Source organism: Dermacentor silvarum, chromosome 4 (genome assembly GCF_013339745.2).
Source record: "Dermacentor silvarum isolate Dsil-2018 chromosome 4, BIME_Dsil_1.4, whole genome shotgun sequence".
Taxonomy (NCBI): Eukaryota; Metazoa; Arthropoda; class Arachnida; order Ixodida; family Ixodidae; genus Dermacentor; species Dermacentor silvarum.
This window is the reverse complement of record NC_051157.2, coordinates 150,923,222-150,948,929: the sequence shown is the minus strand read 5'-3', so window position 1 is coordinate 150,948,929 and position 25,708 is coordinate 150,923,222. Positions and strand designations below refer to the sequence as shown.

The following is a 25,708-nucleotide window of genomic DNA, read 5'->3' as shown; positions in this document are numbered from 1 at the left end:
CCCGGCAGGGTCATTCGTACTACTTCGCGCGCTGGTATTTGCGTTCAGACCGCTGAAATGGTTCATAATTGCATATGACATGTATTTATACCTTACGAATAAATTCATTTCATTCGCTTCTTTTTTTTAATGCCGCTCGGTGATCTTTTTTGGTCTCGGGCCGGGTTCGGGCCGGTTTCGAGCCGGGCTCGGGCCGGGCTCGGGCCTAAGGTAAAGTGGTGGCGGGCCGGGCCGGGCGGGTAACGTAGATTATTTTCGGGCCCGGGCCGGGCTCGGGTCTCGCCATAAAACTTTTGGTCGGGCTCGGGCGGGCAGCCCAACGTAAAAACGGGCCCGGGCCGGGTCCGGGCTGAAAAAATCGGCCCGTGCAGTGCTCTAGTGTCTAGCTCGTGTATAGTATTTTAATACGTCTCTGTATGTGAGTGGGGAGCCCGCCTGATCTGGACTCCGATCCTCGTCATGCCAGGCAGCTCGGAGGGTAATTTCTAGAGCGAGCGCGTGTGCGCGGTCATTACCCGGCAGTGAGGCATGGCCAGGAGTCCAGAGCAAGTGGATGCTGTTGTGGGGTGAAGGTTGGGGGGGGGAGCGAGCTGTGGGGGATCCCGCGGGCAACTTACCTCCCGAGGTGGCGCCTTGGCATTGGTGTTCTCCGGGGCCCGGGGCTGCTGACGGTCCGGGGTAGCTGCTGAAGTGGCCGGCTTGCTTTGTAGTGCCTTCTTGTAGGGCTGCGGGGATGCCTGAGATGCCGGGGTAACCTGACGCTTCACCTGGTTGCGGGCGGAGGACGACTGGGAGAGGGATCGGGAACGGGACTTGGTTTACCCGAGCCTTGCGGCGGGATCTGGACGGCGTCTTCGAACGAGACCGGCCAGCTTTCTTGAATGATGTTCCAGAAGCAGGGGTTGTCACTGATGGAGGAGCCGCATTGGTGGAGGCCTTCAGTTGTCGCTGTTCATCTTCAATGGCTTTTTTCACCCAGGCTCTGTTGAAGGGTTGTCGCTGGCATTGCGGGCACTTCGGCTCAGTTGTAGGATGGTCCCCTCCACATGATTTGCACCGGGGAGAGCATGGGTGTGATGGGATGGGATTCTCGATGCCGCACTGCTCGCAAATAGTGACGTCTGGTGTGGGGCAGTGGTCGGCTCGGTGTCCCAATTTAAGGCACGTTTTGCAAACCAGCTGGCGGGGACGGTGTGGGTAGCAGCGGAGCTCTGCCCCAAGAAATCGGACGAAGCGTGGCACACGTAGGCCATCCAAGGTGACCAGTGCAATATTCGTCTGACCCATCATCCGAGCCTGTAGTATCTGTATTCCAGATGCTTGCATCTCTTCTACCAGCATATGTGAGGGGGTGCCTGGTTCCAGTCCCGGAACGACACCCTTGCATGAATCATCGGGGGCGGCTAGATATGCAGATACCGGGTAGGTGCGTTGGCTGATCGATAGTTCCTGTACATTCAGCAGGGCGTCTGCGACGTGCGATGATGGGGTGCTTATTACTGCCAGGTTTTGTTCTGGCCGGGTCCTTAGGATGAGGTCTCTCCGGTCATTTGGGCTCACTCCGGCCGCTGTCCAAAGCGCGGTGGCCAACGTTGGTCTGGGCCATTTATCCAATCTGAGGCCTCCGAGAGGCCGGAGGATAACTTTTTCATCTCAGAGAGGAAGAGGAGGCAGGCGCTTTGGCCCGCTCTGCTTGGACAGTCCACTAGGTAGACTCTTACAGAATACCGCCCCAGAACGGAACACTTGTCGAGCTGCGTCGGAAGTCTGTACCACCTTCTCGCCTCACGTTTTTTATATAATTACGCATTTGGTGTCGCACCTAAACGTCACCTCCCCTTCCGCTCTGCCGTCCGCCCACGGCCTTTCGCGCAACCGTAGAAGTCGCGTTTGCTCTATATATATGGTAATTGTAAAGGAGGAAAGAGACGCTTAATTCTGCAGCCCTTCATGGAGCACGGCGCAGAACGTTTGTTTGCTCTCCGCCGTGCGTTGGCGCCCCGTGAAAGCATGCGTCCCTCGCGCGCTTTCACTCGCACATACATCATACGGCGCGCGGCGACGATTTCATCGCCGTTGACGTCATACGGAACCTCACGGTGACGGCGACGGCGACGGCAGAATTCCGCTTTTAGTGTCCATATAATTGATATCGCAATAAAAGCAAGGCTCTAACTCGCATTTCCGCTTCCAACAGCACAATAATGTAACTTTCTCTCTCAATTGCAAAATATTTCATTAAAATTGGTCGAGGGGTTATCTCAGGAAAGCGTTTCTGCGTTTTACATGTAATGGAATAGGCCGCATCAGAGTTGGGCCCGAGCTAAAGCTTCCTGTTAAGTTGCGGTGCATTTGTGAATGTGGGGGAGAGTATTTCAAACCATCCAGCTCCCCGAGTCGCACTCCGCAGCTTCCGAAAGATTCGCTTCACACGGACTCCAACATGTTCGTTTGATCAGCAATTTAACTTAATTATTACATGCAAGCAGCTTATGGTCGGGGCTATTTCACTCTCTCCCTCCCTCCCTCCATCCATCCGCCGTGCGGCGTCCACATCCACACTGCGCATGCACATCCTCCTCCCCCTCCTCTTCTTGTCGTATCTCCTCTCCTCTCAGCATTCCCCCTCTCCTCGCCGGATTGCGCAACGAATGGCAACACCTGCGGCTCCGCGCGCGATAATGCGAAGCAGCTTAGGTTAGAGTCGTGACGGTAGGCGCTGCATACTCCGCTGGGGGGCGCCACTGTAGTGGAAAGTTTGGTAGTTACCATGGAAAGCAAACGGTAAATATAACGGTAGCTACGTACCTCAACCTAACGGAAACGACGAACTGAAAACTAATGGGAACTTGAGTCGACCCCATGGCTGCTTCGCATACTACTCAGGGTTCCCCTACGGGAAGATGGTGTAATTATTTTCTTGATGTTATTTATTTAAGTTTACGTGCTATTATGTCATGCATATTGGTGATTGCTCCAAGCGCCCGAAGACAGAGCGTTCTGACAGAAAAGTTCATGAGGTACAAACCTTCGATCGTGCTCATTCTTTCGTATATTGAAATCGGGCCGCCACCCACTCCTCCTTGACCACCGCCACTGCCTCCAACGTCAATGTCAACGGTGGTATCTTCAGATAGAGGTGCGCCTGTGGCGAGGCAAATGAAACGTGTGAAAATCATTTGTTAAACTGATATATGCTGCCGTGCGCGTTGCCTTCTTCTCAGGCATGGTCGATTGGCGAGAAGATGGCGTTTTAGTCTGCCCCATTAGACTACTAACCCTAGGAAACATGGAACGTCTGCGGCAGAGTGAGACAAAAGGGCGGAATTAACAAGAAAAAAAAACACAGCTGAATTGCCTTTCTTGACAATTCGAAGCATTCGTCGCTATTCGTTTTTGTTTCCATTTACCAGTCATTCTTTTCACAATAAGCTGGGATCTAGAATATTTCTTGCGCGGCCGCCTTGGATTTGTACATCAGGCAGTTTCGCAAAAGTTGAAATTATGACCAGCGCAAAAATCATTTCGTGGAGTCAACCACACTTTTGCGTTGAGCGGACACCCGGTTTTCCAGCTGTCTATCAGGCCAACACCGAAGATTGTTTTCCTAATTTCGGATGTTCCACTTGTACACCGTGAAGGAATCATCCAAAGACGGTACAAAAGAAAAAGCCCGATAGAATATAATCGAGTTTCTCCTGCACTGCTTCTCTCTTCTTGGTTTAATAATTTCGCTCAGACAACATCCTCTCTTCCATTCGGTCAGAACATATTTTCTCTTCTCAATTTAAAAATATGTAGTAATTGATAAAATATGTAGTAAAAAATGCAGTTATATGTGGGAGCTAATACGTATGTAGAGACAAGGCAAACGCCAATTCTCTTCACAAAATGCCATTTGCAATTCGACGTTTGATGATAACCCAATGCACTCCTCCTTACAAGTCACCATAATTATGCATTTACCTCGAGTCGTTTTGTAGTTGTAGAATAATCTACAGCTTTCGTCATGCTGTTCAAACTAACAATTTGAGGTTTTGGTATTGCATTCTCACATATTTCATTAATTCGCAGCGGTGAAATGTCAATTTATTATTTTTTCATGCACCAATATTATACGTTTAGGATATCACATTATTTTGACATTTCACCGTTGGCGTCAGAACCAAATATACCACTCTCAACAAAAAGTGAAATTGCAGTTAAACAGTTAAAAACACGTTTTTATACTTTAAGGCATGTTGTCAAAATGAAAATAGTCATTCTAACGAAGGCCAATAGTAACAAAACTTTAATTCTCTTCAATAACAATTTTATAAGCGTAGTGGGATCACAATTCAATAAGATCATATTTTTGGCGAATGGTCCGAGTTGAAATTATCGCCGGTCTAAGCAATATTGGGATTGTTTATTGTCTTGTGACGGTTTGCCGCTGGTCATTGTCTTACCGGCCCACGAATAGAAGGCGCGCATTCATGCTAAGTTTCCTGTAAAACTTTTAAACCTATATATCAGCGAGCGATTCTGACAGACTCAAATCCTTACCACTAATACATATCTTATGTTAATGTATGCGATTAAAAAGGCAGCAGCGCATGTTATATCTTTACGTAGTAGTCGTTCCTGCTTTCCGTTTTTTTTTTCTAATACAATCTATAGTACGAGGAATATATATATAGTATCAGCCTGTTTGCAAAGCACATAGGCGGCTGAAGTATGTTTAAAATCACGTGGATTTCAGGATGACCGTGACCACCTATAGTAGCTGGGTCCTGAACAAGTAACTATTACACTGCTGAGCTTTTTTTTTTCATTTACAAGAGAAATCGCAGTTTTATTGGCAATAATACCGTCTAAATCACATTTCTCACTTTACCCATACCCCACAACGTTGCGACTGTTATGCAGACCATGCTATATCTCCTGTGCATAGTTGTTTAAATGTTATTAACGAAAATTCACCCACGAAAATTCACAACCACGATCAACGCGACAGCCAGGATAACCACGGAGAGCACGCAGAAAGCCGACAACAGATAACAGATGTCGTTGCCACGGGTTCTGTAAAAGCAAACGACAGTATGAATGAGTGAGAAGCCGTTTCACGTAATGGGTGAAGCAGTTATCAGGAAGAGGCTGTAATAATTAATTTCAAAATCAAGTGACTGGAACAGAACAACGAGGTTGGTAACCTAATGAACTCCCACCTGACATCAGCGCTGCGGAACTTTAAAAATGTACGAGCGCGGAATATATTGACGTGATTATCCGCGCCTTCCGCGCCGTTTCAAGATCAGCTCTAACGTCGAACAGAGCACAGTGCAATATACATTCAACAATGTTATAGTGAAAGCACAGTCGAGACAATGTGATTATTCTTTAGAGCGCCTTTGCCGTTTCTGACGATTCGACCTCCTTTCCGTGTAGTTTCTTTTTTTTCGTTTTACCGGTTATTCTTTAAACAGTAGGCTGAGATTTAGCAATTTAACCTCAATAGATTGGTTCCTGACATGAGCATGATGCACTGGTGACAGGTCAAATAATGCTTGGTAACTTAGTTTTATTCCACATGCATTCTAGGGCTAATTTCCTCGGAAATCTCTCCGTCCTTCTGTCTGTAGAGCGTGACACGATGCGCTCCACAGGTATACATGGTGTCAAATGGGGGTGTCTATGAAAATTCCTTATGGCTACGTATGACAACTTATATTTATGATTATGACTATATAGGGAGTATTGAAGAGGTAATAAGAGTAATTAAGGGTCATCATAATCATCAGCCTGTGTTTATGTCCACTGAAGGACGAAGGCCTCTCCCTGCGATCTCCAATTACTCCTGTCTTGCGCTAGCTGATTCCAACTTATGCCTGCGAATTTCCTAACTTCATCACCCCACCTAGTTTTCTGCCGTCCTCGACTGCGCTTCCCATCTCTTGGTATCCATTCTGTAACTCTAATGGCCCACCGGTTATCCATCCTACGCATTACCTGGTCTGCCCAGCTCCACGTTTTCCGCTTAATGTCAACTAGAATATCGGCAATCTCCATTTGTGCTCTGATCCACACCGCTCTCTTCCTGGCTCTTAACGTTACGCCTAACATTTTTCATTCCATCGCTCTTTGTGCGGTTCTTTACTTATTCTCCAGCTTCTTTGTTAACCTCCAAGTTTCTGCCCCATATGTTAGCACCGGTAGAATGCAATAATTGAACAGTTTTCTTTTCAACTACAGTGGTAAGCTCACAGTCAGAATTTGGCAATGCCTGCCGCATACACTCCGACCCAATGTTATTCTTCTGTAAATTTCCTTTCTCATGATCAGGGTCCCCAGTGAGTAATTGAGCTAAATAAACGTCCTCCTTTACACACTCTAGAGGCGATCCTGAATTCTTGTTTCCTTGCCAGGCTATTAAACGTATATTTGTCTTCTGCACATTAATCTTCAATCCTACTCTTACACTTTCTTGGACCTCAGTCATTTCTTGGACCTCAAGGACCTCAATTATTTCTTGTAATGGGTCCCCGTTGTTACTGAATAGGACAATGTCATCCGCAAACTGAAGGTTGCTGAGAGATTCGCCGTTGATCCTCACTCCTAAGCCTTCCCAGTCTAATAGCTTGTATACTTCTTCTAAGCATGCAGTGAATAATAGCATTGGAGAGATTGTGTCTCCTTGCCTGACCCCTTTTTCGATAGGTATCTTTCTACTGTTCTTATGGAGAACAAAGGTTGCTGTGCAATCCTTGTAGATATTTGCCAATATATTCACGTATGCATCCTGCACTCCTTGGTTGCGTAATGCCTCTATGACTGCTGGTATCTCTACTGAATCAAATGCTTTTTCGTAATCTATGAAAGTCATATAGAGAGGTTGATTGTACTCCGCAGATTTCTCTATTACCTGGTTGATGACATGAATATGATCAATCTTAGAATATCCCTTCCTGAAGCCAGCCTGTTCTCTTGGTTGGCTGAAGTCAAGTGTTGCCTTGATTCTATTTGAAATCACCTTGGTGAATATTTTGTACAATACTGAAAGCAAGCTAATGGGTCTATAATTCTTCAATTCTTTAACGTCTCCCTTCTTATGAATGAGTATAATGTTAGCGTTCTTGCAGCTTTCTGGCACACTTGAAGTCGTGGGGCAATGCGTATAAAGGGCCACAAGCTTTTCAAGAATGATATCTCCTCCATCCTTGATTAAATCGATTTTTATTTCATCTTCTTCAGCAGCTTTTCGCCTGGTCATGTCTTTCAAGGCCCTTCTAACTTCATCGCTAGTTATAGAAGGGGCCTCTGTATCCTGTTCATCACTACTTCGAATGAAAGTAGCTTGGCTTCTCTGGGTGCTGTACAGCTAAATATATAATTTTTCCGCTGCTTTTGCTATGTCATCGAAACTGCTCATGATATTACCATGCTTATCTTGAAGATAAGCAGGGGAATAAGGGTAATAAAGGACTAATAACATTAATTACGTATAAAAAATTAAGCCGATAAGGATATTACCTAAGCTTAATGAAGGGTAAAGAAGGCGAATGAAGAGTAATTACGATTAATTTACTGAAGTGTAATGACGATTCACGGAGAATAAGTAAGAATAGTCAGGTTAATTAAAATTGACTTAGCTAAGAATTAGGCCATATCAAGACTAATTAGGGCTATCTAAAGTTAAGGGTATTTTCCATCAATTATTAATAAATTCATTAGGCTAACAAGGTATAATTAGGGTAAACAAGATTACTTGGGCCTAATTAGGAATAATTACGATTATACTACTTAGGGTCAGTCATGAAACTCAAGGGACATAGTTATATTTAGGAGTAATTTAACAGAATTAAACCTGATTAAGATTAATGGCGATTACATTACTTAAGCCTACTCAAGATAATAATTAAGGGTATTAAGAGACGTATGTGTGCAAGATCAGTGACTGGAAAGAATGGTTATGCACTATCTCACTAGTCGCACTAGGGAGTGTCTGCAGTAATTTTTTCACCACATTGCAGCAAATGGTAGCTTGTCTTTTATCAATAATCATTATGCTCAAAGTACAACAAAAGCATATATAGATGTTAAAACAAACAAAAGCGCTATAATGCCTACGGAATGAACTATTCGGCAAGCACGTCTTAGGATAATGTTGTGTTTGGAGCACATGCGTGCTTGCGAAGGAAAAAGAAGTAGAATGCTGCAACTGATTGTTTGTTTATACGAGTTAAGCTTTTGTGCTCCAAAACACAAGTAGGCTGTTCAAAAAGCTCGATGTACAACATTGCAGGTTTATCGCAATTTCGGTGGCGCTTCACTCGAAACTGGTGGCAGGTTCAATATTGAAATACTTGAGGTGAACAAGCCTTCAAGACTAATCGCCGTCAATTCGGACATAGCTATAAATGGTCTAAAATAATTCAATTTCACATAGAGTTTCCGTAATTTTGTTATTCTTATTGATGTATGCTCGCTTCTAAATATGCACTCTCATTTCTTGCGAAACTAATGTAACGTTTGAGTATCTGGCTCTTCAAGGAGTACATTTGTGTTTTATGGCACGGACTACAATGCCAGTATCTTTAAGGAAATACCGATTACATTGCTTCCATACACTTATTTAGCACGTGGGGTTCTACAATCATATTATGGTGATGAATATGAAGCCGCTTGCAAAAAAGGCAATCTGGGCAATACTGCAATGAGTAATGTGACAGGTAAGATTAAAATATAAATAAATATAGGAAGATGAGCCTATGCGCACTTCCAACGTTTAAGAGGTCTCGGTAAACGTTTTAGGCAAACGCATGAAGGCACTCTAAACCCAGGAAGAAATTTCTTATGCAATGTACTTACTCGCTGTGGTCGTCGCCTAAATAAAAAAAGCAGAGAAACGGAGAACTTCGTTGAATTATCTTCTTCCATACCTGGAAACTTACAACCCCCTTCACCGCATTTGAGCAAGAAGTTCCGCGCCACCGTGAAGATTCAAGAAGTTTTCTCATTAATAAAAGTGACAATTTCACAATGTCGTCCTTTGTGTGTTACGGTTTGTTAATATTTTTTCTTTCTTTATCAGTCGCTCCAATTCCGGGTCCGTACATTTACGTGGGTTCTGATGAGCACGACTGATGAAGCTGCGTTAAGAAAGTTTCCATGCCTCGTCTCCATCATTACGATCTCCAAAACAAGAACTCTTATACACCTGATACAAATAAGGAGAGATGGTTCAAACAACATCATCATCATCAGCCTATATTTTCTGTCCACTGCAGGACGAAGGCCTCGACCTGCGATCTCCAATTACCCCTGTCTTGGCTAGCGTATTCCAACTTGCGCCTGCAAATTTTCTAACTTCATCATCCCAACTGGTTTTCTGTCGACCTAGACTGCGCTTCCCTTCTCTTGGTATCCATTCTGTAGCCCTAATGGTCCACCGGTTATCCATCCTACGCATTACATAGCCTGCCCAGCTCCATTTCTTCTGCTTAATGTCAACTAGAATATCGGCTATCCCCGTTTGTTCTCTGATCCACACCGCTCTCTTCCTGTCTCTTAACGTTAGTCCTAAGATCTTTCGTTCCATCGCTCTTTGTGGGGTCCTTAACTTGTTCTCGAGCTTCTTTGTTATCCTCCAAGTTTCTGCCCCATATGTTACCACCGGTAGAATGCAATGATTGTACACTTTTCTTTTCAAGGACAGTGGTAAGCTCCCAGTCAGGATTTGGAAATGCCTGCCGTATGCACTCCAACCCAACTTTATTCTTCTGTAAATTTCTTTCTCGTGATTAGGGTCCCCTGTGAGTAATTGCCCTAGATAAATGTACTCATTTGCAGACTCTAGAGGCTGACTGGCGATACTGAATTCTTGTTCCCTTGCCAGGCTATTGAACATTATCTTTGTCTTCTGCATATTCATCTTCAACCCAATTCTTACACTTTCTCGATTAAGGTCCTCAATCATTTGCTGTAATTCGTCTCCATTCTTCCTGAATAGGACAATGTCATCTGCAAACCGAAGGTTGCTTAGAGATTCGCCATTGATCCTCACTCCTAAGCCTTCCCAGTCTAAGAGCCTGAATACTTTTTCTAAGCATGCAGTGAATAGCATTGGAGAGATTGTCTCCCCTTGCCTGAGCCCTTTCTTCATAGGTAACTTTCTACTTTTCTTGTGGAGAACCAAGGTAGCTGTGGAATCCTTGTAGATGTTTGCTAAGATATTCACGTATGCCTCCTGTACTCCTTGATTACGCAATGCCTCTATGACTGCTGGTATCTCTACTGAATCAAATGCCTTTTCATAATCTATGAAAGCCATATAGAGAGGTTGATTGTACTCCGCTGATTTCTCGATTACGTGATTGATGACATGGATATGATCCATCGTAGAATATCCCTTCCTGAAGCCAGCCTGTTCTCTTGGTTGACTGAAGTCAAGTGTTGCCCTGATTCTATTGAAAATTATCTTGGTGAATATTTCTTAAAAGCTATGTTTTCAAACATAGCTTTTAAGAAATCCTATTCGGTGTGTCGCCATGCTGTCACGCATTATGCCACAAGGTGAAACGTCATTGTGGGAGCAACATCCCATTCTCAAAAAACGAGCCCGCTTGGTCATTACTTGATTATCCGGGCCAAGATATAACAAAGTGACTTAGTAGTTCAAGACTTCAGTTCAAAAAAGAGATTTATGGCGAGTCACTGCGCTTCGCGGTGGATATCGGCGCACATTTCCCTGACGGTAGAGAAGTATATTTATGAATCAGCCAACCATGTGTCTTACGAATCGAGAGCCGAATAGAGTTTTAAATACCATCAAAAACTTACTTTGGCCACTTTGAAATACAGGAATGGCTTTTTCTATTTCATTTCGTTGACAGCGAAGCTGATGCACGGACACAGCCCAGCTAACATGCGTAACGCCAAAAAAAAATCTGGCACATCGCAGCAATTTGCGACTTCTTTAAGGTTGTGGGATAAACTTAGACCTGTATGGCACGACAGCAGGCTTGCGTCCTCCTACGACGCAGGTCGCTTTTAACAAAGGAGCTGTTTAAGGTCGAGGCTGATCACTACGCAGCGATGTTGTTCGCAGTTTCTAGCGAAGTGGAGAGAATGTGAACTGAGGAGAGGAGGTGCAGAGACAAAAAGAAAGAGCTAGACAGAGAGTGCGAGAAATAAATAAACAAACAAAGAAAATAAGCTTTCTTGGCGAGGCGTGATTCGAGCCTGGAGCACCCAGGGTCCGAAGGCGAGCGTCATAACCACTAGGGTATACACCCACACTTGCAGAACATGTATTTATGGGAATCATATGATTGCGTTGTACCGACGATTGTAACAACTCGCTATGGGCGAGAGAAAGAGAAAATCAGAGAGAGGGAGAGAGAGGCACACACAGAGAGAAAAAGAAAGAGAGGAAGATAAATACAGATAGAGCGAAAGAAAGAGTAGCAAAGAGAGGGAAGGAAAGAGAGAGAGGCGGGATTTGAGCCCCAGTACTCACGGTCCGAAGGCAAGCGCCGTATACCCACCACGCTATGCACCCACGCTTGAAGAGATCCGCTGTTTCACAAGCGTGGAACTGGCTTAATTTTGCTTATTGTACGTTATCTCTTGGAGGAGGCTATCTGACACCGCTCCTAGGACAGAGCGTGGGTAGCCAGCTGAAATTAGCCTCGCCAACTGGGTATCAAAACTAGCCTGCATGGCGTGAGGCTACGATTTCATAAGAGCTGATTCAAGATATAGGGTGGCTATTCCTCTTTTAACCAACTTGGGGAGCGCAGAATCATACGGCAGAAGGTCTTTTTGCGCATGCTGGCTGTATTGCCAACAGACATGGTTATTGTCATAAGATAAACAAGATCTAAAAGCTGAAGAGGACCATGAGAACGGATTTCATGTGTAAATAGCATGCCCTTCCCGCGTTGCCGAGAAGTGCCTAAAACGCTGTTAATATAGTCGTTAAGGGTAAAGCCACCAGGATGGGCAATTTTACTGTTTAAAACAATGAAAACATCATCAACATATCTAAGAGCCTCAAAGTAAAGCATTTCGTGAAAAGCGCATTACATCTCTCAACAACCGCCACGAAGATGTCACAACACCCAATGAAGATTCCTTGGCGTTGAACATACAGCCTTCTTTAATAGAAATAAAAGTAGCTTAACAAAAATGTCGCGTATTCGCCCGAAAGACGAAGCATCGAATGCGATTGCTAATTATAGGACCGCTATGAGAAGTAAGGCTAGTAGTTTTATCGGTCACATAGGCATACTAACTAGGCATACTAACTAAACTAACAAGCATGATGTCACGCGCCCACAAGCAAACATGAGCACATATCACTCGATGACCGCTGAACCTCCCTGTCAAAACGCTGGACTGAGCAAGCGCGGCAGCGGCAGCAAGCTAATTGACTTGCATGCTACCGCTCGCATCAACACGCATTAAGCCGCGAACGCCCCCCCCCCCCTCTCTACCATCACTCCGGAGCGTTGCGCGCGACTGGAAGACGGCACGCTTCCTTCCCGCATCCCTCCATGGCATGCGAGAGATTGAGCCGCGATTGCTGACTCACCCTCGCACGCTTACACTCGCACATAAAGCATACGGTGTGCGGCGGTGATTTTATCGCCCTTGAACTTTATACGGAACCTCACGGCGACGGCGATGGCGAGCTCAGAAAAATGCGCCTGCAGTGTCTATTCAATTGCTATTGCAGTAACATGCAACAAAGCCATGAAGTTGTCAACATACATGCCCACTAAATTCTAGAAAGCCGCAACACCGTTACAGTCAATACATTAGCCGACGGAGCTACACATTTCTTGTTGAGGCACGGAATGAAACCGTTCTTCACATCTACTGAGAAGGCTTACCCGATACAGGCATACCCTCGCACTATATGCTAATCACATGATTTGAACTTTTTCTCGCAAGAGTGTCATCCACCTACAACGTATTCAGGTGCTTTAAAGAGACTGGCTGACTAACTGCTGCCGAGAGCTTCTGTCGCTTACAAAGACGCGGAACGGGATTCCCACCTTATGATACGTTGCGGTAAAACGAACTTTTATTTAGCGCTCGCTCTTATCTATCTTACTCTCTGCTACGTAGTCTATTTCCACGTCATGCTAATGTGTACCCCCTAAAGTGCACACGTGAGTGTGCCGTGGCACAGCTGCCATGAAACACTGAGCTGGCCGCTCATCTTCGGTTGCAATATGGGTTCTGTGAATCCGCGGCACAAATTAGGTCATGTTCTTCCTGGGCTGTAAATATTGAAAGTAGCGAATAAGTGTTAGAGGCACTGCTTGACAACTCTGCTTGTCAAGATCACACACAGATTAGCTGCATCAGATATCCTTTTGCGCCGGCAGAAAGCAGGAATTAATTTCACAGCTCTGACAAAGCTAGACTTTTGAGGAGCAGTCAGTCACTGTTTCCCTCCCCCTGACGAGTCGTCTCTGCACTTTCCAAGAGATCTTGGGGTACTTACTGCTGCTTCTGTCCATAAGTGATAAACCTGTAAAAAAACAAGAACCCTTCATTTCTTTGATTTTAGAGCAGTTCGGTTTCTAGATAAAGTAACATTACCCAGCGTCGAAATTAATGGAAGTCATTTCGTATCCATGTTATCGAGAAGCGAGAGGATAATTATGCCCTCAGAAACAGAGAATCGCATGTTGTTAATTTCTACAGCAAGAAAACCCAGCGGTGAGGTACTGACTAAAACAGGCAGCCCAATTTGAATATAGACCTCCTTATTCAGGTGGTCATTCATAAGACAAAACAGTACATTTAAAAGATGTCATCATTTCGAGGGATTTGGCCCCGACGAACCATTCGTCTATACGACCAACATTGAAATACCATTTTGGTTTGATATCACTAGTAAACGTATAACAGCCGCATCATCAGTGTTCATTTTGTATTTTAGTGCTAGTTTGGCGCCCATTGGGCCGGGGAACGTTTTGGCGGGAAATGACATGACTGCATGAATAGAGGCAATAATGCATACATATGAAGTAAGCTCAACGGAACTGATATCATTCGAGTGACCATTTTGGTCCATTTCTTTCGTGTTTTTTTAAAGTCATGCCTTGTGTGTCCCAGCACATCGAGTCCGTGCAGAAGAAACAATTTTGCCGCTTTATCTTAGCTCCACAAATGGTGACGCAAAAGCAGTGGAATTTTATCTTCAGACGCTCGCTATTGAAGGCACCAGTCTGGAGGTAATATCTCGGAGCTTGGAATCCAGTTTTACATCATAGCTAGAGTAGGAAACACTGCTAACGAACCCACCCGCACAAACAAATTATCGTGACAGTTGACGACAAGTGCGCAAGGATACAACGCCAGCAATCAGTCTCCCTTCAATACAGGACTTCGATTCCAACTGATAGCTTCCAACACTCACAAAATCGCACATATTGCTATTCTAGTAATGTGCCAGATTTTCAAACAAACAGCTCGCGCCTCGGACATTGCGATATCATATACGAATCCAATGAACGCACTGATTGAGATGCTGACAGCCAAGTCAAGCACACATCCTGCGATACAATGGGCACATTTTGCCTGGCCCACATCCTGCGATACAATGGGCACATTTTGCCTGGCCCAACATTACAACGTGCAATCCTTAGGCACATACGCTTTATGAACGTTTCCAGACTTTCGCAGTTTCTGAAGGTTGTTTGTTCAGCGTACTCGATATTTCATAGCCATAGGAGCATTTCGCTCGGCAAACTGCAGCTGCTTCGCTTTAATATCAAGCGGAAGCTTTAGCTCGGGCCCCGTCCCGATGACGCCTGTTCAAATACGCGTAAAAAGCAGAAATGCTTTTCACAAATAACCCCTTGGGTAATTTTAATGACATTTGTTGCACTTGATAGAGAAAGTTCAATTCTGGTGACTGTGTCAAATGGACTTTATATTTAGGGCTTGAATTTTTTTTACAAACATAGACGAAAACAGGTAAGTCTGAGAAAAATAGAAGCACGCCGTTTACAAATCCGTAATTATTCAAAGAAAACAGATATCGCTGTTCTCAAAACTGCGTCCGTTAAACCATCCAAAACGGACAATTTTGATATGTTATTTGATACCTTATGTGAATTTTTAACACTGTTTACAAAGGTTTCGGGAACGTCCTACTCACATCTTAGTGGCGTAGTTAGGAGCCACGTATCAATTATTTTTTGTCCGCTTTATATCTACTATTATATGCAATATACATAATTGTGATATCATTTTTATAGCTGAGTTACAAAGTTGTAAACTTGATAGTTTCGTTCTCAGAATATTTGCGATGTTTGACAGTATTTATTAAATACAGACGGCCTAAATCAAAAGTACGTTTCCTCTATTCACTAGAGTATATCTTTTTCTTTTAAATACAATACATCTCATGAAATTCGGTGAAGTGGTTGCCGAGAAAAACGAGTTCTCCACTTCGATGTATTTAGACAGGAGTCCCCGGCATAAGCTTTCCTATTAAGCACTCTAGTAAAAATGTATTCCATCTTGCGACAATTCCCTTACCTACACATAGAACACATACCTCACCGACGTTTTTCTATTTTACGTTTTATGTCCGCTTTGTACCCATCCACACACGGACACCGCAAACTTCCAGGGTATTCGCCTAAAACCTTGGGCGGTATAACGTAAACCGATTCCACAGTGGTTCGATCGCATTTCCGTAATCAGCCCTCCCGGTTGGTCACAATTATTTCGGGCCACCCCAACTTCGCTTGGCCGGCACGCGACGCCCAGAAAACCGCGAAAACTCCCCATCTGGTATGACGTGCACACACTTGATTATGCATGATTAGAGTGAAAGAAACTAATTTCTTTACGATCCTACACATTTCTCGCCATTACCCTTCCGCCATTGGTCAAAACGTCTGCGCGCCGTGCCCGCTTTGCGCTCCTCGTATGCGACATCAGAAAGCCGCGAGACTACGTAAAATTGATGTGCGCGCATGAAAGATGCATTAATATGGCGAACAAAATTGAACTTTTTTTCGGAAGAGTCTGAGACTTCCCCATTCCAAAAGGAATAGAAGACATCTGCCTAGCGATCGCTCTGGCTCTGACTATTTGGAGCTGCCGTTGAAAACGAATTTGTTGGTGAGCAATTAAAAAAAATTTACGCGGCAGTGTAACCTTGTCGAGCTCTCTCGGCACGTATACATTGGCTTGCGAGCTCTAGTTCGCTGAGGATACGTTCTAGCGGCATTTTTAACATTCTTTTGCACGCCACCGCGATTTTCGAGCAGACACCGCAAGGGAAGCTAAGGGAAGCGGGCCAATCGCAGATGCCGGCACCACCCTTCACATCCCGTTATCTACTTTGCCCGCGCTAGCTCGGCTACAACGAAATCCTCACCACTTCTGCGTGCTCCTTGCCTCTTGTAGGCCAATTAGATAACAAAAACGTGTCAAAGTAGGCAGTGCTGCTCGCTTTCAAAGCACACAAAAGTGACCTCATATACTCTTAAACCAGGAGTGTTTGATTGGGCGGCTCGAACAACACTGCGGATCACCGCCCGGTCTTTGAGTCGGTGGTTACGCCAATTTGGTGTCTGGAGATTAAAAACAAAAACAAATTTTTTGTCGTTGGTGTGCACGCCGTCAATCTTTTGTTAAGAGCAGTGTGCGAAATATTACAGAGTTTGAGTAAAGCGCAAAACGTGCGTTAGCGTTAATGTGCAACGCAATGCTAACGCTAAGGTAGGTTGCTTTGTGCGGTAGAATGTGGCCATTTAGATCAGTGGAAAGTAGCGAATGAACGCTAATGCTAACGCAAATATATACGGCACTTTCTAGATTTATCGTAAATCTTCGAGACTTAAGTATTAGAATAGGGAAACTATAACCGAGCTCGAACTTGAAAATGATGCAACTTTATTTTCGCAGCTACCTCTGGGATCGGCCCAGGAAAGATGTTGGAAACATACTCGATACGGAAAACTGATGGCGAAGCCGCTAAGAAAGACGTTGGCTTTAATTAATAAACATAAATTAAGTTGTCCGATCACACGATTGTAACAGCGGACCTCACAGAAGAAACGCTCTGTTTTTACCTAGTCAGCTTACGTTTACTTCATTTCATACTGCCACTATAGCTACGAGTCAATATTCTAACATGTTGCTATCGCATTCCTTGCTTCGCCGTTATGATGAAACTGCAATATTTTTACTTCTACCATCAAAGCAGATCACTGATCCTGTAGCCCCGATGCAGTCTACGTGAGTTATGACAGTGTGAACAACTGGCCTGAATTCACCCAAATCAAAGGTACTGCACAAGTGGTAGTCTAAACGTAAAATTATTTCAATCTGTTTCCAATCTCATGATGTCAAATTTACGTAACTGCCGACGTAAGGATCGGGCGGTGACCCACAGTGTTGTTTAAACCACTGTTGCGACGCCGGTTACTTGAACCTCGACCGGCGTTACTACAGGGTAGCGTGGCGTTGTCGGTACGCTGCAGACCTCTGGGAGACCATGGCGAGCGACTAGGCAGGGGCGAGACGATTTAAAGTGCATAACTTCCACTCTTTCTTCCATGGTAATCAAGTAGAAAATAAATGAAGAGCCTAATAAAAGATACATCGTGAGGCCGCTTAAATAGGCCCACTAAAATCGTAGGCTGGATTTTAATCAAGCCAAGATGGCATGTCATATGTACTGAGTCCGGTTGGCGATTGGCGGCTGATCCCTCTTTTCTAGGCGACGTTGCACGTATTTGCCTCCGCTGGCGGCAACCCGTGGGCCCGTTTGGTTCGTGGAAAGGGGTGGTCCCTTGAATCACACAGTTCGCGGAAGGCGCCCCCACCCCCCTTCTGTCATGCACACACACAAAGGGGAGCCCGTAATCATGGCGGGGTGCCAATCAGACCGGGAACCACCCCAGATATCCGTTGAGTGGGCAATGCAGCAGCAGCAGCAGCTTCACCATGTCGCCTAAAGGCATCTTCTTGCTTTCACAGCTCCTGGATTTCTTCGCTGACTGTGCTCTGTCAGAGCCCCTTTGTCGCTCTCAATTTGTTTCTTTTAACTTAGCGGAATCAACTCCCTTGACGTCACGTCAGGCGTTCCTCAGGGATCTGTATTACGTCCTCTCTTATTTCTCATATATATTAATGATTTTGCCTCATAGCACCTCAATTAAAATCAGACTTTATGCAGATGACTGTTTTTTATACGATTGATGACCATCACCGTCTTGCACAATCCCTTATCTATTTCTGCACTTCGTGCGCAACGTGGCAAATGAACATCAACTGTAGTAAAACAGTCGTGCTGTCATTTGCCAATTGACAGAGACCCCTCGATCTCGTTTGATTATTCTCTGGATGGCGTTCCACCTAAAATAGTTATAATTACTTAGGAGTCATTCTAACAGAACATCTTTCTTGGTCTAAACACATCGAATATATAAACGGGAAAGCTATAACGGGAAAAGGGAAACGGGAAACGGGAAAGCTATATAAAAGGGAAAAGATACGTTATTTGCACTTTAGGTAAGACCCCTCGCGATACTAAACTGTTGTTATATAAAACGTTAATTCGCCCTGTTCTAGAATATAGATCTGTTGTCTGGTTTCCCTACAAACACCGTGAAATAATTTCGCTTAATAATGTTCAACGTAAATCTATCCGTTTAATTTGCCAAAAAACAGCCGCAGTTTCTCACCAACACAGGCTCAGAAATCACTGAACATCGAGCCATTACTTTCACGTTATCGGATCGAGCCTTAAAAATTTTATACACAATTAATAACTCCACCTCTCGTCTTTGATTGTAACTACATCACACCTAAAAACCCAAGTTGTACTCGTAGCTCCCACGCCTTTGAACATAACACCTATCTTTGCTCGTACTAACACATTTAAATGCAGTTTTTTTTCCACGTTCTAAAGAGCTACGGAATTCTCTACCCGGCAACATTCGTTCACTATCTCTAAAGGATTTCACAGGTACCACCAATAAGCACCTCGCTAACAACTGAAGTGCTTCCTTTTTTTAATTTTCTTGTGTATGTGTATGTTTTCCTCGCTAACAAGTAAAGTGCTTCCTTTTTTTTCATTTTCATGTGCATGTGTATGTTTTTAAATGAGTAATGTATAGTAATGTATAATATTCCCACTCCTGCTATAGCCTTTATTAGGCTGCAGTATGTGTAAACAAAAATAAATAAAAGGATTGCAAATTTGGGATCCACCCTGCGTTTAGATTAGGCATGGTCTTTCGATCATCCCGTTTGCACGGGGTGTTACACGCCAATCGTAACACCACCCACTCAAAGACTCTCCTCGTTATAAGAGGTCACCTTGGTTAGATTTCAAAACCAATAGCATTGCGTACTTTGACATGTTTACAGCGGAGCTGTTATACGCTTGGTTCTGGCGGTTTGTGTGCGTAGGCAAGAAAGATGGCGGCCACCCCAGAGCTCACGACCGGCCGATCCCCGTGATGAAAACGGGGACAAAAGCCTATCGCCGGGTATGCCCCAGCTACGTTTAATCGCGAGAAGTGTCAAAACGTATTGTGATAAAGACATATTGTAATAAAAATATCGCAATACAAAAACTAAAACCGGAATAGACACTGTTTAGTTATGGATTGCGGTTTGACGCCACGGGCTCTGCATAGAACTGACGCCACCTTATCTAAATTCCTTTCCACCAGTAAAGTAGGTAGGCCGCGTGTGGTGAGGACTGCGCAAGAACAGCACGCCTACAAAGAACACGGTCGTGAACAGAAGCGGAAATGTGCGCGGTGACGACGGGCGGCACGTAATACGAGCTAATATCTTGCCGCAAAGGCCAAGTGTATGCACCTTTGGTTGGGTCACGCCTACCGACTCCACTCCCATCGTAGTTGTGGGTGATTTCAGCACAGATGTGTCTCGGCCAGACGGAAAGTGGTTCATGACATTTCTCTGGGAAAGGTTCGGCATTGAATGTTACACAAACATCAGTGTGCCCGCGACGCGTCATCGGTCCCGTATAGACCTCACATACAGCTCCGCTTGTCTTCCACCTTCATAGAGTGGAAAGGCTCTCAATTTTTTTATCTAATTGGCTGAAAAGAGGCGAGGAGCGTGCAGAAATACAGAGGGTCTCGGTGAGGCCGAGCGAGCGAGCTCAGTGAAAGAAGATAACGATAACCAGATGAGTAGGGTGGTGCCAGCGTCTAGAATTGGCCCGCTTACCCTGCTTAGTAGAATACAACACAATACAATCTTCATTGTGCATAAAGGCAAAAATGTACTATCAGCGTCAAATGAAAGCCGAACAGCGGAGCGCGTGCCACAAGCATTAGAAACAGCATAGTGCGCGCCGTCCAGTCATCAGCGCAGACAGGCCCACACATCCGGTTTGGTAGTACAGCGCCACCCCACTGAAGTGCGATTTTTTTTTTGCCTGTGTTCCCACTAGTGATTTTGAAAGGAAGAAAAAAAAGAAAACAGAAGCGCAAATTCTGCAACATTCATGCATTCGATCGGCAAACCTGCGCATCGCGGCATATCGCTCGCAGCTGCTACGGTATCCGGCGTGGGCGTGCCGATCGCTTGTGGTTGAACAAGGTGGTGCTGAACAAGAAAAAACGATAGCTTGAAATCAACCACAAAGCGATTAGATGTATCTGTTCTTTTTATCGTGCCCCGATGCTGACTGCAATGCAGCGCTGGAGTAAAAGCGAAGAACTGCGAGCGATACGACGAAAAGCGCTTGGCACGCTCACGCCAGCCACCGCTATCACCATACGAAAACTGGAACAGAAGTGAAGATAACGCACTATAGGGGGATCGCGCAGTGCTGCCACACCGGATGTGCTCGCCTGTCAGTGGTGATGACAGGACGGCGCGCACTATAATGTTAACAGTGCTTGTGGCACGCGCTCCACTGTTCGGCTTTCATTTGACGCTGATAGTACATATAGCAGGCCTACCAAAGCCACAAAGGGCTTTGGTACCAAAGGCTCAGAGGGCTAGAAAATAGCGCCTCTTCCTGTTCACAACCACAATCTATCCCTCTGTATCTCTCACCCCTGCTTAGCTAGCGGCGGTAGGTGTAAAATCGCGGCGCCATGCAACGGAAGGTTACAAATGTCGCTAAAACGAATCCTCAGCAAAGATGGGCGGCAAAGTGATGTCGTATACGTGCCGAAAGGGCTTGACAACGTTGTACTGCCACGCAAATTTTTTTATTGCACGCAAATATATCCGTTCTCCCCAGAAGCTCCGAGCGGCCAGTACCAGAGCACACGGTAGGCACACGTGTTCTATTCATTTCGAAACAGGGCAGTCTCCCGCTATTCCGAAAAAAAAGATCCGTTTTGTTAGGCCTGTTAATGCATATTTAATGCATACACGTCTCCATGACATGTACAAATTATTTGGACATTCAACACCTTTGACATGATGATTTTTGAGGTTTTCTGATGCTGCGTGACAGAAAGGCGGAGTGGGAGCAGCCCGAAAACTTTGACGAATAGCGCAGGGCCAATGTCGAAAATGTGTTGAACAAGAAATATTTTTCTTGGGTCTAATCATACTAAATCAGTGTGCGCATGACACATCAGATTGGAGGAGTTCTTGAGGTTTTCGTGACGTCGCGCGACAGACAGGCGAAGCAGTGGTAGCCCGAAAAATTGTTGACTAATCGTACAAGGCTGTTTCCATATGGTATAAAAACGGTTTGGAGTAGCTTTAGGCTATAGCGCCAGGGGACACACTTTTGTCCAGTGCGCCAAATACAAGATGCATTTCTGTCTTGTGCAAAGCCGCCATTGGTGCAGGCCTTCCGCCAGCAGAACGGCCGCAAGTGCCCAGTGTTGTTTAGAAGCAACAACTCATTGCGTCTTTTCAAATGACGATACATTTTTTCTGACACTGGATTGGTTATGTCCTATGTGCTCTAAAGCTACTCACGTGTTATCGTTTATTTATTTTATATAGTAAAGTTTTGGTTAAAGTAAAAGATTAAACATGAGGAAGACGTGCGTGAAAGATGCCCTTGCGAATGATCGGAGAACCATCTTTGCTGGAAATCGAAACTACAGCAACTCATGCCCCCCCCCCCCCAAAAAAAAAGAGCACAACTAGGCCTTATTACTAACGTAAGTTAGGCCTATGCCTAAGCACTACACTCAATTCGTCATGGCGAAAATAAGTTAGAGGCGCGTCTACGGCTCTGGCATTGCTGGATGCAATATTTTGTTCAAAATGGAGCTGCCCTCCTCCCCCACAGTGCGGTGCATGGCATGACCGTACAAGGTAAGAGCTTCGCGTTAGGTTATACGGCGTAAAGCTGCATTCCCTAACCACTCGCTGAATCAGTCCACACACGGGTGTGACGCGGCGCAGCTTCAATGAATCACGTAGCTTGCAGCCCATCTTCGGTGGCATTGTGTGTTTTGTGATTCCACGGCACAAAGCAGGTCATGTTCGTCCTGAGATGTGAATATTGCAATTAGTGAAAAACTGTTAGTGGGACCGCTTGGCAGCTCTGCTTCTCAAGATTGCACATATTACCAGAATAAGCTATGCTTTCGTGCCAAAAAAAAAACTAATTTCACAGCTGAGACCAAGTGACGCCTTTGAGCAGCAACCAGTCTTTGTTTTCTCCCTTCTAACACGAAAAAAAAGTAAGTGAGATCTCTGCGCCACATTCACGGAGACGTGCACAATCAACTTACCGATTCCGCTGGACATCGTAGACAATCCATCTGCAAAAACAGAACGAAACTGCTCTGTAGGCAAGGATCTCAGCTGCCTTCTGGAAACGTTACCGTCCCCGATATAAGTAAGCGAACAGCGCCTGAGCACTTGCTCTTTATGACAGATTTAAGTGTCATTCTCGAACGAACCATGGAATACCTCTGATTCGGCAATATCCTTCAGAGAGTTTTCTTAGACAACGTTGGCGTAGAAGAATACAAGTATTCTACAAACTTGAATACAATATTTCATTTTAGAACAGCTTACCAAAATGTTCAAATGCGCAATCCGAAATCGTACACACCCATCGTCGATACTATGATTAGCCTAATTTGTAGCTCTACTGTATGAGTGCGCTCACACATGTTGGTTTACATGATGGAAAAACAAGGTATGTTTTATAAATTTTTGCGTGACTTCAATTAGGTCACAGGTGGGCACAAAAATACAGCATTCAAAAATGCGGAAGCATGGATACATCTGCAAGTTGCCTTCTGGCAAAGATTATATGGGAGATATTTCTTAATCGCTGTTTAATTGCTTGGGCGCGATGCTTTTATTTATCACGGCTGTGAGAGCGGCGTTTACTAAAACACTTAAAACGAAAATTCCGTCGATGGGAAAATGAATTACTAAACCAATGAAAAAAAAATGCATGCGTGAAGATGAAAAAAAAAGCTTGGCGAATAAAATGCGCCCATTTACCTACCGTTCGCCGAGGTGAATCCGCTTTCTCCTGGAAGTGTGATTTCATTCACACATTAGTATTCAGGAGACATGAGCCTTACGGAAATTTCTAGCAACGTTTCTGAGCCAAGATGAGTTAAATGTTTAAACTCATCGGTGTAGAAGGTGAAAAACAGGTTTTAGTACGTGGTATTTGGGACCACAAGTTCTAACACATTATGTTTCATATCTAGTGAATTAGGAAGCAATTTCGTATAACAAAATCAGTGGTTGGATTTTCCTATGTCTGGCTTGCTATATTTGCTCACTAAAGCGCCCTACTGGATACATAAATGTCGCAACTGATGCTCTAAGAGAGAACGCCTTTTCAGCTCTGTTTCTAAACTAGCCATGCCATGCTATGAAATACAGTGTAATTTTGCTTTTCCTATAGCGCATTTCAATGACCGCGGCAACAAAGCTTCTAAAAATGCACACGTGTTGCTCAACGTGCTCTCTCTAGGCATCGTAAGCCGCCAGGTGCCCTCCTTGTTTGCATGCTGCTTTCCCACTTGCCACTCTCTACTCTTCCCTGCTCCGTAGCCACACAGCGCGTGGCGCCAATTGCCACGTCACAGCTGCATTCGAGTGTACGGCATAATTTCGTCTTGCTTCTTGAGAAGAATTTCTTGGGCCCTCCACCGTTGATACTCTCACTTTATCAGTAACTTGAAAAAGCCGACCCATACAGAAGATCGCATGTGCACGAGGAGTTGGTGTGTCTATCAGCAAACGCCATATTACCTTGCGAACGAATTTTAAGGAAGTTGTCGCAGTGCCCGTGGGCATTCTTTCTTAAGCCTCAGCCAGTCAATGTCAGTACCATATTCACAATGATTTGGGTTCAAGCATTAGCACCACATAAAGAGTAGAACTTGTTGCTTGGCGAGTAGGTTGATACGTTAGCAATAGAACTTTTGGAGGCTTATCACATCAAAGAGTGACGCACGAGTTGTATTAGAGATACGTCTGGCTGCTTTTCTCTTTGATAACCAGATGCAGCTGTTAAAAACGTCACTGTAATCGCTTTAGACGACACTGACACACGCATGAGCATTTGTTGAATCCCTCCTACTCCGCTGTAAGAATAAAACAGTTTAAGTGCAACGCCCGACTTATCGTTTCCTACTTTTCTTTCTAAGTCTTTGTTGTCCTGCTGCGCAATCATGTATTCCTTAGCACCACATAAACCTTGTCATAGCTGCGCGAACTCGTCATGTTTGCACGTACTCGCCAGAGATACTCGCCAGCTGAGTGGCATTGGCACCTAAAACGAAACACGCACTAATCGACAGGTGTCACTTGGAGGAAGTACCCATTGACGCTCCTTTTTCAGGAAACCGATGTGCCAGAAAGCGGAATACTACATCAGCGATGTACAGTTTCTAGGAAAACCGCCACTCGCTAGTTAGAAAAACGCGGGGAGTTTGTTACTTACTTTATCTCTGCTAGTCTGCAACTACACATTATTGCAGTAGGCGCAAGCTGAATGTATAGAAATGCTCTAACAACCATACGAAGTGAAACATCAATAAAGCGCAGCGAGCAATCGGGGAAAATTATTTTTGACCCCTTAACCGGGGAGCGCGTCTATAGACGCGAGTCCAAGCAGACCACGCCATAGGGAGTGCGTCTGCATATGCACGGCTCCCCCGCCGCGTTGAAAATTGGTATCCACACGAAACATTCTTTTCATCCAGCAGGATATGTTCTGCAATGTCTCAGAAAAATAGTGAGTGATGGCGAGATATGCAACAAAGATAGTTGATGTTGAGCCATGACGTTTGAGAAGGCGCGAGAATGGCGGTGGCATGTTTGCTTTCAAGATGGCGCCATTTTAATTTGATAGACTGCAGAGGGTGGCCACCGCTACAGCAGACAAGAAAGTGGGGATCATAAGCGCGTCTACAGGAAGGCCACTTTTCTGATGCGTGGACTCTTGATTTTGGCGCGAATTGTGCCGAACTTCCGAACGTAAATTACGCGAAAGGGCCAAAAGATTTCACATGCTGCGAAATGACGGCGTTGCAGGAGCAGAGTAACGACTCTTGACAGTGAACGCGTGTTGGAGCTCGACAGAGACTCTAACAGCGAAATTAGCAATAGAGCAGCCGAGAACGACTTGGAAGAGCCTGACACAACACCTGTGAATTCTAAAGAATGGAACGACAGCGGAGGCGCAATAACTCCTGGGATGGACTGCGGTGCTGCCGTGGCGTCTGCACCTTTCTTCAAGATGTTT

The 25,708-nt window shown here is 44.8% G+C and overlaps 1 protein-coding gene across 1 annotated transcript in view; it reads right to left on the bottom strand.

Annotated features, from left to right (window-relative positions):
* LOC125945040 (uncharacterized) overlaps positions 1 to 25,708 on the bottom strand; it is an 87,962-nt gene that overhangs the window by 5,227 nt on the left and 57,027 nt on the right. Inside the window, exon 9 of the mRNA XM_049666595.1 lies at positions 618 to 788. Coding sequence (XP_049522552.1) covers positions 618 to 788 — 171 coding nt within the window. The remainder of the gene's footprint in view (positions 1 to 617; positions 789 to 25,708) is intronic.